Source organism: Falco cherrug, chromosome 7, assembly GCF_023634085.1.
Source record: "Falco cherrug isolate bFalChe1 chromosome 7, bFalChe1.pri, whole genome shotgun sequence".
Classification (NCBI taxonomy): domain Eukaryota; kingdom Metazoa; phylum Chordata; class Aves; order Falconiformes; family Falconidae; genus Falco; species Falco cherrug.
In genome coordinates, this window is record NC_073703.1 from 18,499,339 (window position 1) to 18,513,304 (window position 13,966).

The following is a 13,966-nucleotide window of genomic DNA, read 5'->3' on the forward strand; positions in this document are numbered from 1 at the left end:
AACATCACTCTAATTCAATTAAATACCTGAAAAATGAATAAAATGTTAGAGCATTCAATGTTGAGAGTGCCTTCACTGCTCAGTTAAATTGCAGCACTGATTAGTAGAGTTTTTCAGCTCTGTTTTGTGATAGGTACTGTAAGTAGACAACACTTGTTGCTTTTCCATGTAGATGTATTTGACTATCTTTCTGATCACAAAGATGCAGTGAGACTGAAAATCCAGGGAAAGGCCTGTTGCAAAATGGGCAGTGGCAACGTTACAAAATGCTGGAAGGGAACAGCTAGCCCCCATTAGACTTTATTGTGGCTATAACAATATAGGAAGAAAAGTTTTGCTTGCCTTCGGGAAGGCTAAAGCTTGCATTTGTAGTAACTATGTAAGAGGTTGGAACCAACAAGATGGTTTTCTGTTTATAGCTATGGCAGCTAACCATGTTCAAAACCAGTTTTCTTTCTGTAAACAGAAAAATGCCCTGAGCTATCTGCAGTTGCTTCAGAATAGGGTGCTCAAACAGGCAAAAAATATATTGTCCAGTAACTCCTGTTTTGCAGACTTTTTGCCAGTTGCTAAATACTCAGACAGTGCCCTCGGCATGCTAATCCACTGGTGTGTTTGCTGGGGAGCAAAGGTGGCAGAAACGGGGATGTGTGCTCAGCATGGGGTGTCTCCTTCCAGCCTTTCTGTGTCAGACCTGCCTCGCAGGTAACAGTAGGTAGCAATCCTCCCAAGGGCTTTGGAAGCCCACTTGTAGTCTGAAGAATGACATCCCCAGCCTGTTCCAGTAGAGTCAGCTCAGGGTATGTATCCTTGAAGAGTTCTTCCCAAAAGTTCTTCCCAAAAATTAGCTTTTGGCCTAATTAATTAGCTCCTGCGTCTGCTTGGAGCCTGTATCAATCTTGCTATGATGGAGTGAGTTCCCTTTTGGATAGTAGTCTTCAAAACTGCTGTAAACTGGAATTTCCTTCCTTTCTCAGAAAGAAGGAATGAAATTTGACAGTATATATTATTGGGTCTTCTTTAAAACATAAATTCGACAGGGGTCTGTAATAGAAATTTATCCCCACTTCCACCTTTTTTGCTTTTGTGAGGAGGGCTAAGTTCAGATGCCAGGTGATAGTATTTTCTTTGTCACTCACAGGTGGGATGTACATTTTAATAAACCGCTATCCTTTATTGGTGGTGTAGACAGACTTTCCAAGGCTCTCGACTGCATTCTGTAAGCAGTAAACATATGTTGTCAATTTGCACTATCGTATTTCTTAAATACATTTTTAAGCCTTGATTGTATGACTAGAAGCTTCCAGTAGCTTTTCAGAAGCTATTGGAAGCTTGTAAAGATTTTCATCTATGATTGATTACAACCCCTCCTGGTAGACATTTATGCTGTTTATTGTGTAAGTTAACAATACAGATGTAAAAGCAAGGAATGGTATCAGGGATGCAATTTTATTTGAAGTACAGCTTAAAAGTGAAGAATGCTCTGAAATAACTTTGTGTAATTTAAATGATTGTCCTTAGAGCTCTTCTGATTTTGCTTAATTTGCTTTTGTGAAGTGCAAAAAAAGTTTGTTAAAACTGCATGTGTTTCTAGTTACTTCGTATTCATTTAGTGTGAGTTACATGTGGGAATGGCCTGGGGTTTCTAATCCCGAACAAAACTCTGCTGTTTGAGTTAATAATCCATAATTCATTACTAAAATTCGGAATAACTGGTGTCAAGGATGGTGGACGATTTAAGACCTCTTTACGTAGGTCCGCTGTAGATGGAGGCTGAGAGAGGTTAGGCTTTGCACAAGTGTAAATTCTATAATGCGTGACAAAGGAAGAAATGCCTGACAGAATCAATTTTAGTTAGGAATTGGAGTACAGAAAAAACCCCCAATTCTCTCTGAAGTGTTTGCATATGCCCTAGCACATTTCCCCTGTAGAGTAAACGGTCTGTTTTCTATGGCTTCAGTGTTGCGGAGGATTTCTTGGAGCATTTTTCAGATGAAGTAGTTGATTTGTCTAGTGGTGTAGAAACATAACTTTGATGCTGTGGTAATTGGATGTGAGTGCATTCTGGGAAACTGGGAGGGTATATGACAAGAACATGATGTAAAGGATTATTTGAAGGAATTCTGGTAGTAGAAGGGAGAACATTCCTTGCTGTGTAACCTACTGACAGAGTTCTACAGTTCGTCTATTTTGAGGGGGGATGTGTGATATTAACTTGGGGAGAAGTGGTATTACTCCTGTGCATTAGGTAGATTGTGTTGCATGATGTGTAACTGTGTATGAAATCAGTCTTACTCCTGTTATATTTTCAGTATATATATATTTATTTACTTTGTAAATAAAGATCGCTTGAACGTTTCAGTTTCTGGGGCTCACCTAGACATCACTTTCTGAATGTCTGAGATGGATTCTGGTTTATCACTGATAACATCCTTCCGAGTTTTTTTTTCTTTAAAAATTAAAATATAGTTGAAGTATTGTTTTAGGAAAAAAGGCTTGAAAAGCCCCCACCACAATAAAGAGTGCAAGCAGAGCACCCAGTAGGAACCCACCTACTTAAAAGCTTTACTTTTTTTGGTCCTAGTTTTGCGAATTTTTTGTTTCTTTATTCAGCAGACTTAATTTCTTTTTTGTTTCATTTCAGCATAAAAATAAACCACATGTGGTGACCTTAGCTAGGAGCCACTCCATTTCCTCGGCAGCTGCTGCTACATGCTGCTTGTCTGACAGACGGGGCTAGGTCATGGTTACCAGAGGACACCCTTGTGGTCATAACCAAGTTGTAAATGTCACTAAGACTGTTTCTGAATGCCTATCACATGTGTATCGCCGATTCTTAAGTAGATAAAGTCAGCCAAAGATTCATTTGGGAGTTGGGACTCCCAGAAGATTACTTTTAAAGCAGAATAGCAGCCAGAGTTGTGACACGCATCCATAAGCAGCGGTAGGGATCTGACAGTTATTTACCCCTCAGTTACTAGCCCTCTGGTAGAACTGACAGCACGCCTGCAAAGATAGTGAGGCCTGTTTCAGCCCCATTAATGCTGTCTTGAACGTGAGCCTGCAGTCTTGAAAAAAAATGATAAATGTTCAGTGATTGATGATTTTATAGTCCCAGGGCACTTCGGATGGTTTCTGGTAGCTGTGAACAATTTCCCCCCCCACCCCCCCCCCTTAATTAGGCCTGAGCTTTTGATTTCTCTCTACCAGACTTACAGAAGGAAATAAGAGGGAATTGTAAGATAAAGTTTACAAAGTGTTTTTCAAAACTTTGGCTACAAAGGAGGTGCAGTTTTGAGTGCCAGGTCTGTCATGTTTTGGTACAGAATAAGTGATTCAGTGCACATCTGATCAGTCTGATTGATAAATATCGTATTACCACCTTTATATGGAAAAGCTGAAGGCGTTCTGAAAGGTACAAAAGAGAATTTTAAGTAATTGGGTTAATCAAATAATATTGTGCATCCTAGGGCTTCTGTGTTTTCTGTCTCTCAATACCTTTGGTGAAAACTTTCAATAAGCCAGTGTTTCCTGGCTGGGTAAGGGTCATTTCAAGGCCTGCTAAGTTGGCTGTACTAATGCTAGAAAAGTGCAAAACAGTATTTCAGTTTGAGTGCTTGTTTGCAAATCGGATGCCAGAGTTGTTTGTTTAATCATCGTTTGGAAGTAAACCTTTTGTCAGCGAGCTGTGCTGTTCAGTAATGTGATAGTGTCAAAATGCCTGTTAATCTGTACATTAATAGCAGGCTGCAAGGGGAAATGGAATTTCTTCTTCTCGTTTGCACTAACATTTTTCCTAATGTCAGTGACTCTTCCTGTCCCTTTTACTGTGTTGTTATTAATGCAAACAGAAACCTTAAGGGGAAAAGAAAACCACAACGCAAAAAACAGTTGCAAGTTCTTCAGACGAATTTTACACTCTGTGGTTAGTGACTTAACACTAAGAGGATTAAAATATCAAAATATCTCACTATTATTCAACTTTTAGAAATATTGTCCATGAGGACACAGATTATTAAGAAATTATGTGGTTCCTTTTTGATGGGGGAGAAATAAAAGAAGGGAAGAAAGTAAAATGTGGGCAGGGAGTAATTTCTGTCAGATAGACCTGAAAGCCAACTTTTGTGATTAATGACCAATTGTGACTCAGCACATTTAATTAGGAAAGTGTCATTACACTCAATTAGCAGGGCTGCCAAATAATCTGTTTAATACTCTGGTCTTTTTTTTTTCTCTAGGGTTTTGCAGACAGTCCTCATTACAGTGATCACTTGAATGACAGTCGATTAGGGCCCCATGAAGGATTGTCCCCGACACCTTTCATGAACTCAAATCTGATGGGTAAGTAGGTAATTCTTTACGAGTATCCCCCCAAAGCCTCTTCGGTCAGAAAGAGACATTTTTCATTCCCTTGTCTAGGCCTGACATGTCAAGCATCTGGAAGTTGCTCTGTTTCTCATAGCAACACTGACTTTCCTATTGAAATTTTTTAATGTTGGGTGATTTCCTCATAAAGGCTCTTGTCCAGGACTTTTGAGAAGAAGGAACCACCTAGATTTTTCTCAATTTGATCTTGGGAACTGATACATTTTGTTTCAATTTTTACATTTCTCTTGTAAATTCTAAATTATTTTAAAGTGAATTTTCCTTAAGTTTTGCTGAGAAGACATCTACAGCAATTTTAAACTTGTGTATTTAAAAAAAAATACTTTTTTTCTTAACACTATCAGTTCCTGAACTACCTGACAATTTACTACAGGCATTTCTTCAGATAATAATTTGAGGGCTTGCCTCTTAATTTGCTAATTTCTTTGATACTTGTGGTATTAGAAGTGTTGTCACTTCTAAGAAACAAATGCAAACTCTTGTTTTGCTGGGCAGATACTGTTATTGTTTCCAGGCCTGCAGGTGTCCAACGTTTGCTGCTTTTGAAACTGGAAAAAAACCAAGCAAAATGTGTATTAGGTTGTGGGCTTAGGTATTAAAAGCTTTTTCTTTATTGTCTGCACTTTTGTGTTACCTAAAACACATTAATCTATTGATGGCATTGTTTGAAACTCGTCTCCCTGTTCCAGTTTGGAGCATTAAAATGTTGATTTCAGAATATTTATTGTTTGGCAATACATGGTCTCAGGAAAAAATAAATTTTTTTTCTGTCTTAAAATTTCGGATGACTCTGTTCTGAATTTGTACATTTGACATTGTTTCACTTACATGTCTTGTAGACATGACCTATTTTGTGATCTCAGTATTGTCCTTTTAAGACACAGCCATGGTAATCTAAGTGGATTACCTAAATCCAAATCCTGGTGGTCTGCAATTTCTTTTGGAAATCTTTCTACTTTGCTCAGTCTTTGTTTACTACTTCAGTTTTCTCTGAAATGGAGGCAGACAAAGCACAGCTACTGCTGAAAACAGAATTTCGTTTAAACCTTCATATATGAACCTGAAAAAATGTAATACTAAAATGACTGTCCCTGTAGTGTTTGTTTACAGAGAGTACGAGTCAGCTGGTAAATGGTACTTGTATCTGAGGACAGTAAAGCGTGTAGTTTCCTTTAGTTATTTTGATAAAGCAGAATAGAGCTTCCTCCCAATACCATTGCAAGTATGTTCTCTCCTTTTGTAAATACAGGAGACTAAAAATGCAAGTTACTTCAATTGTTTTGTCAGTATTTTGATCAGTAGCACATACGGAATGGCTTTAGGCTTTGTAGCTGATACTGGCTGTATTTTACAGAAATACATGATGTTTTTTAAAAATTGGTATTACCAAAGGCAAACTACTTGTTCATGGTTTTATATTGAGCCATCCAATTTATTTACAATATATGCCTTAAAATATATGAAGAAAATAATTGGTGCAACTGTATTTTCTTAGTTTTTCATTTTTATTGAAGAGATGTCTAGATGATTCTGTTAGACATAATAGAATTACTTCGTTAATACAGATTTGAGAAGAATCCTTTATTGAGATTGTTTTCTAAAGAATTAATTAATTGCAAGATGTACGTGAGTCAGCCACTTACCCAAAGTAGCTGTGAACTGAAATAGTATTGTAATGCTTTATGGCTAACAGTTCTTAAGGATTTTATTTTGCTGAAGCAGTGGTACTTAATTTCCTTCTATATGCAGCAAAGAATTATAGAAGGCTTTCAGCATGTATAAGAAATGTACATCTCAAAACTTTAAAAGTATGCTTTTAAAAGTATTCTACCTGTGGTTTTTTGCTTGTCATAAGAAAAAATTGTTTTAATTTTACTTATGTTGTAGTATAGCATACAGCTTTGTATATCATACTTTTGCGTCATGAATTTTTGCAGATTATTTTAAGTTAGTGCTGGAAGTTTGGAGAGAGGAATGATAAAAGCTACATAAAAACATTGAGTAGTAGTTTTCTATCAGTACCACTATCTGTGCCTATGGGTTTTTGTTTATTGTTGAAAAGGAAAATGAGGTTTCTTCTTAAGTCATTAGACCAAAAAAAAGTTACACATTTTTTGTAGATATCAAATTGTAGGCATGTCCCCATAAACAGAATGAAAACATTCATTTTATAAGTTTCTGTAGATGATATTTAATGCATTGATTGATCAGTCTGATCTTCAGGGGTTCAAAGGAGAGGGAGGCTAAGAATATGAACTTGATGAGCTTATAGGAAAGATCTCACTAGGCTGATAGGAGCGATGGAGCATCTGGGGTTCCACGCTGAAGATCTGAGAGGTGCATCCCTTCCCAGCATTTTATTGTGAGTGAAATACATCTCTGAAATAGTTAAAAAGTACTTAAAAAAATAAAAAAGAGCAACAACATATTGCACCATTGCTGTCAACACTTAAAAGCACCATTAAAAGAAAGAATTGTGTGTCAAGGGTATGTTGTTATTTTGTGTATTGTGCTCAGCCGTAAGCATATTTGCCTGAAGAGATAGTGGATTATAAAGTGCCACTGTCTTTCATGATGGAGCTCTCAAACATTTTAATGATCTTGTACGTTGCAAAAGAGAAAAATTTTGTCTAACAAGAGTTGATAATGATTCAATAATGAACAATTTGCCACAGAAAGATGCATTTCCATATTCATTTAGATATTTTTTTGAAGTGTTTTGCAGAGGAAGTAAAGCTATTATGTTGGATTGGTTAGTGTTCTTCACTAATGAATTCCAGAATTATCCTGTTGATTTGTTAGTATAAAAAAAGACGGGCCGTTGCTTGTATTTTAAGTAAAACCACTGAATCCTCTTGGCACCAGCATAGTCTGTTGGTATCCATAGAGATATGTAGAAAAATCAGGCTAAGATACATTGGTGGTATTGTAACTCCATTTAGACTTGATAATCTTTGCTTATTCAACACTTTCTGTTTTAATTACATTCTAGAAAACTATTCACAGGATATGAGATTCTTTTCTCTGTAATTATGCTGCTTTTTAGTGCTCTGCACTTGCAAGTAGAGGTCAGTTTTTGCTAGGACTCTTCAAGCATGTGGTATTGTGTCTTCTGTTGTGCTGTTCCCTGGACTTTGTTCTACTGAGCTTTTCCACTGCTGCTTACCAGGAAGAAAGCAAGCAGATCTTTCTTGAATATAGCCTAAAGGGGTTTTTGTTGGTCCATGTTGAAAATTTGAAGTGGGTGACTTAATTTATTTTGGTGTCTGTCTTTCCACAAGAGGCAGAAAGGATAAAGGCAAGGCTCTTGCGCTCAATGTTCATCATCTGTGTACTGCCCAAGCTTATACATGATAAAAAGTAATTTAAAAAATTTAGTCAATAGTGAGTGAAAACATGGCAGTTGAACATAAGCTTGCCATGTTACAGTCGATCCCTGGAGTAGAGAGAGAGATATCATTCTTCCAAGTTTACTTTCAAGTATACTTCCTTATTTTCTCATTGTTTCTTTAACTAGTTGCTTTACAGTTTAATTGGGTTAAATCGTAGAGCTCTGAATGTTCCTGAGGTAGCCACAGGATTTGAAGACCTGTCAACCAAGGTAACTGGAAACTGTCAGAATCAGAAACTCTGAATGTGTGGGAATGGAGGATTTTAGGTAATTTGCATCTTTTTAAGGGGGCTTGTAAGAAAGATGTGGACAGACTTTTTAGTAGAGGGGACAAGGGGTAATAGTTTTTAACTAAAAAAGGTGAGATTTAATTAGATATTGGGAAGAAATTCTTCACTGTGAGGGTGGTGAGGCACTGGCCCAGGCTGCCCAGAGCAGCTGTGGGTGCCCCATCCCTGGCAGTGCCCAAGGCCAGGCTGGATGGGGCTGGAGGCAGGCCTGGGCTGATGGGAGGGGTCCCTGCCCATGGCAGGGGAGGCAGGGGGGTTGGAACTAGGTGATCTTTAAGGTCTCTTCCAACCCAAACGTTTTCATGATTCCTGACCTCACCTGCTCAGTAACTCCAGTAGACCAACTGCAGCGTTGTGGTTACTGGTTTGTTTCACATCATCTGTTGATGTTGTAGCACTCACCTCTGTTAGTATCCTAGTGAGGTGGTGACTATGCTCCTCTTCCTAACAAACCAACTTCTGCTTCATGCTAGGTATGGCCATGATGTTTTCTTATGGCCAGCATTAAGAGTACAGGGGACCTGACAATGCAGGGAAGTCAGGACACATATCAGTCAGTATTTACAAGGGAAAGAGTAGACGCTTGTTAGAGTAGAGCTATAAATTATTCGAAGTGTTAATCAAAATATAGTTTCTTGTACTCTATTTATACTGTGAATATGAATGGTAAGCCTGATTCTTGCCCTGACTGAAAAAAAATAGGCGAAAGCAGAGTAATACATTTTGGGGTTTTTTTTGCAGTGTGGCTTCCTTTAATGTTGGTAGTACTTGACGTGCTTCAATCACTTGGGTGGTTTGTCATCAGGCTTTGCAAGACAGGGTTTGCAAGTAGATTACATATATATATACACATACCATTTATTTTACCCTCTGTTAGTGCATAACTGTCTTGCACTGGTGTAGCAAGTGGTTAATAGGTATGTGCTGGGTAGAAACTGCCGTGTGAAGTCAAGGGCGTCAGGAACGGAGAGATGCTCGAAGCCTAATTCCATGAATTTTCAAAGGTAGCCTTTTGCGTTGCTGTGAAACTGAAGATTCATTTGGTGGATCAATCATAGAAGTAAGCGATCAATATCTGGATTAGGGTACCTTCTAATTTTAGAGTTACTGTTCACTTAATTGATTTGATTGCCTGATTGTGTAGGTTTGTAAGAATGGCTGTGCTTCTGCCGGTGCATCTTGCAAACTAGTGAAATTACTACGTAATTTTTGTTGTAGTATCTATTGTTTGACTAGTAAGTTAAGCACACCAGTTGGCTTGGATAGAGTGGTAAGAGTTTTTAAAGATGAACATTGGGGCATTTTTTGAAGCAACATGGTAAATAGCTGAAGCCTCTCTGTAAGTTTAAATCATAATATGGGAAGGGTTATTCTTGGTAAAAGGAGAGCTTTTGAAACTTAAAAATACAATTTAAAAAAGGCATAGCATCTGAATTATTTCTCAGTTTAAGAATCTTAACTAATCTTCATGAAAAACTGCTAGTTTTTCTTCTTCAGTAGCCCTTCAGTAAGAGTTTTTCGAATCAAAGAAGTAGAGCTTATTAAATGATCTTATGATGGTGGGGAGGCAAATAAGTAGGAAGATAGCAAGGGTAAGTAGTTATGAATGTGGCAAATATTATGAATGATGCCATTAATAGTTTTTACTAGGAATCTTGTTTTAATTACCTTTAGTAAGGGAGATGGGCAGAATGAAGTAGTTAGTTGGAGAGCTTGTGTTTGTCCAAATAATAGTCGTTACTAATTTTAACACACGGAAATAAAAATAGACATCACCAATGGAAATGATCTCCAGAGACATGAAGTAATTGCAAAGATTGATCTGAAAGAACTTATAATGCAGTTACATTGGTATTAACTTGGAGAATGGTGGGGACAGAATATTTTGTATCTTTCAGAGAAATTCATTAGGAAGACGAGAGAAGAATGTTTTTAAAATAAGAAATGACAAAATAGAGGTACAACAAAGATTATGACAAGTGCTTCAGTTTATCTCATTTTACAGGAGCAGGGCAGTAAGTTGAAGGAAAATTGTAAAAGGATAACTAATAAGCTTCCCATAGTGCAATGATTGTGTCAAATATTATTGTAGGTTAAGACTTCAGAAAAACTTTTCTGACCATAAAAGATGCAAGTCTGAATCATCCACAGTTATGATACTTAGGGGGTACCGGTCTCCTCCTAAGACAGGGGGGTCCAGCACAATCCATAGATTGTAAACTTCCCATGCTGGAAAAGTTCCTTGAAATTCACTTTTACAGTAACTGGCATCAAGCAGTTTCACAGCATTATGCTTACATTTTATTGAATTGCTTATCGTTTTGATTATTAAAGCTTAAAAAGATCAAGACACTGACTCATCTGTATGTAATACATCATGGCTACTTTTCCCAAAGTGAGTTGTTGAGATTCCTTCATCCCAGTGAAGTTTCATGTTTTGTTGTTTCAGGGTAGGGCTTTATGTTTCTTTTTTTAAAAAAAATATTTTTTTTCCAAATCATTTGCATATAATAAATCTGGCAAATGGAAGACATACATTTAAATTTCCTTCTGAGAATGTTTGTTTTCCTTTTTTGGGGCGTGTCGCTGTGCTTAATTGCTAGATTGACGCTGTTTATATAAAATATTATAGATTCGCTAAAATCCTGATGTGAAGTTTGTAGTATTTTGGGGTTTTAATGAAAATTTCAAACCCAGAGTAATGTGTTCAGTTAAGTTTTAATGATTTCTTCCTGTTTTTCCAGATAATTGTGTATCACTTGCTTCATATACGCACACCTAAAATATCCGTAAATAAATGGAGGTCCTCTTTTTTTTTTTTAATTTATTTTTGTTTTGTTTTAAATGCTAGCAATCCTTTTGTCCTGGGGTGTTTCTGCGTGTGGCTGTGTCCTGGCTGTGGTGTGGTGTATTGAGCAGAGGCAGGCTCTTCTTAGCGGTATCTGTAAAACCTCAGGGCTGTCGATCGGTAGCATGAAGCTTTCTGGAGTCATGATGTTTTGTGTCTGTTGGTACAGTTTCTGATTTCTGCCCGCCCCCCCCCCCCCCCCCCCCCCCCCCCCAGGTATTACAATAAATAAATTCCACTCACACCAAAGAATTGCTCTCATCTGCTCTTCATTTTCCTTTTGTGAAAGCTAATGGGTTTCTGGGAAATTAAATTACACAGTCATTTAGTGAAAGCGCTAAGTGCAGGGCATTTTTACCCTTGGGTTTTTGCTCACAAGAGTGTGTGTTAAGCTTGGTTTTCCCTTCTGTTTACAGTAATATTTCAAATGGCTTTCCTAACATTTCTTTAAATACAGTAATACCTCAAGGCTCGCTACAAATGCGGGGGGGGGGGGGGGGGGGGGGGCGGCGGCGGCAGCGGGCTTGTGTCCTTTGTGTAATGTTATGCTGTAGCAGGTGTCTGCTTGTGCTCTCTCCCCCTTGAGACCTCCATCCTCTGGCTAGCCAGCAGCTGGCGGAGGGGCGCTGACAGCCCTCCTCAGGTGGTGCTCAGGTGCGGGTCTGCCAGGTAGGTGCAGGGCCGCAGCTGCCCGCTGGCAGGGGGCTCACCGGGGTGAGGAGCGGGCAGCCTTCCTCTTGCCCTGTCGGCCATCCACCAGTATGCTGGAGCACTGAGGCAGCTCGTTGGTAACGAGCCTGGGTAGCATTGTACAACTTTAGATGATTTTCATCATCTCGGAGTTGTTCTCAAACTTAGTCTGCAGCGCTGCAGTTCGAGGAAAGAAAAGTTTCCTTTCTGGCAAGTAAGAAAGTGAAGACATGTTTCCCTGAAAATCCGTCATGCTGTGTGATTGCACATTGTACAAGGAAGAGCTGCTAGTAACCTTCTCACTGGATGCTCCCAGTGCGCAGGTACCATCCCGTAAGTGGGGCTGGTGGCCCACAGGCAGGAGCGTTGCCTTGCGCTGTGCTAAGGGGAGAACAAACAGGACCCAGTGTTCATTGTGTGGAGGAAGATGAAAACTTGCCTGCTACAAAAAGGTCTCGCGCTTAAACCTAGAGTTTTTTTGTCGTACTAAGTGCTTCTGAATTGCCAGTCCGGGGATTTAAATGTGCGAGTCTGCGGCTTTTGAATTTGGGAATATTTTACTTCTGATAAAATTTGTTCTGCAAAGCTTGTTTTTTGGTTAATGCACTCTGATATGTTTGAGCGTTGATTTATTCACAGTGTATTCTGCCTTTGAAAAGGGGCATAAATAGTAATCTGATGAAATTTTTAAGTCTTGCGCTTCCTCATTGTTATAACATGTCAGTTTAGCTGCTGTAGGGTATGTTTATCTGTTACAAGGCTCATCAGTGCATGAAATGCTGAAAGGGCATATTTCTCTCCTGTGGTTCCTGCCATCCCTGGGCACTTGTAGATGCGTTCCAGTGGATGGGATCAGCTGGGTGAAGCTGTAGGATTTTAAATTTCAGTCTGTCTGAAGGCGCCAAGCTTCTTTCCAGGGAGAAGGGAGGAGGAGGTGAATCTCTCCCATACTGGTGATGTAACTTCCCCATGAGGCAGTTGCTCAGGGATCTACATAATAACTATTATCCTGTTCAAATAGGAGACTGTAGAAAGCTCACTGGTGATTAAAAGATAATTTTGTAATTTTTCATGGCTTGTCTTTGTTTTGCAATAAAGATGTTTGCTTATCGCCAGGTGCATAAAAAATCATTTATTTAATCTCTATTTAATTCCATTTATTTTTTTTTTCATTCTTGCGTGCATGTAACTGTAGCCTGTCAGTTGCTAGCAGTCCAGTTTTTAATAAATGCAGCAGCCTGTATCTAGTGATTAAATTCTGAACTGATCAACCAAAATGTTCTAACTAGGCTGCTCATGCCAAAACAAGTGGCTTTTGTGATTTGGGGCATTATAGTATTTGCATTAATATGATTTGAAGTTGTTAATAGTTTTCTTTAGAGATTGGGTTTTAGTGAGTCAAATGTTTGTTGCTGCTGGAAACCCGACTTTGTTTAGAAACACAGACACCTCAGAGGGGAAAGTAAACCAGATGACATTGAATGAGCAAGCCTATAAAAGATGTAGTTTTATTTTTTAGGTGATGAAGGTGTTGGACCTCTAATACTATTGGTTTTGTGAGTTGCCTGAGTGGCCGCTACAGCTTCCCTAGAGTTTTAAGGTGTAGTGTGTAGGTGTGCAATACTTCAGATATATAGTGGATTAATGGAACAAGTATCGTCAAAAGAAAACAATATTTTTTTTAAATTGAATTTGAAAATAAAGTCTGGACGCTTTCACTTCATTCCAGTATTGCACCGAAGTTTTGTTTCTGAAAAGTAGGTGAAAGATTCTCATGCAACAGAAATGTGCCGAAGACTGGAGAATTGCGACTTGCTCTTATTAAGCGATGGTAGTATCTTACTTTATTTGCAAGGCTTTCTTGGTTGCTGCCCTTTTTATGCTTTTCTGAAGGCTAACAGTACTGTGGCTTTCAGATGGGTGTTCAGCTTCTGTCACTAACGCATATATGTACGTTGGGAAGTCAGCTGAAAATTCTGAGGAGTTATTTCTTAGGCATCCGGATGGAGGGTCACTTTAAGAAACAGAAACCTTGTTATCCTTATGTGTAGAAGTTTTGCCAGGGTGGCATTTGGTGGAGGGAGGGTGCTGTTTGACTGGTGTTTTTTTGGAAGACGCTCACTGGGGTGTCACGTCTGAAGATGAAATGAGAGAGTTGATAGGTCATTTTATGTGATGTGTTATGTACGGGATTAAAGAAACTGGCAGTATTTGGGATTACTGCTACTGATTCCTTTAAAGAAAGCAATTGCCTTAAGTTCAGTGGTGAAATAAAAAAGGGTTCATTGAAATGGGAATGGGGAAAGAAGCACAGTAGTTAATAGTGAAATAAGTTGAGGCTCATTTTATGGTTTTATCCTA

The 13,966-nt window shown here is 38.6% G+C and overlaps 1 protein-coding gene across 10 annotated transcripts in view; it reads left to right on the forward strand.

Moving 5' to 3' along the window:
* TCF12 (transcription factor 12) overlaps window positions 1-13,966 on the forward strand; it is a 173,895-nt gene that overhangs the window by 59,411 nt on the left and 100,518 nt on the right. For all 10 annotated transcript variants that reach the window (XM_055715645.1, XM_055715642.1, XM_055715648.1 and 7 more), the window contains exon 6: window positions 4,239-4,341. In XM_055715645.1, coding sequence (XP_055571620.1) covers window positions 4,239-4,341 — 103 coding nt within the window. The remainder of the gene's footprint in view (window positions 1-4,238; window positions 4,342-13,966) is intronic.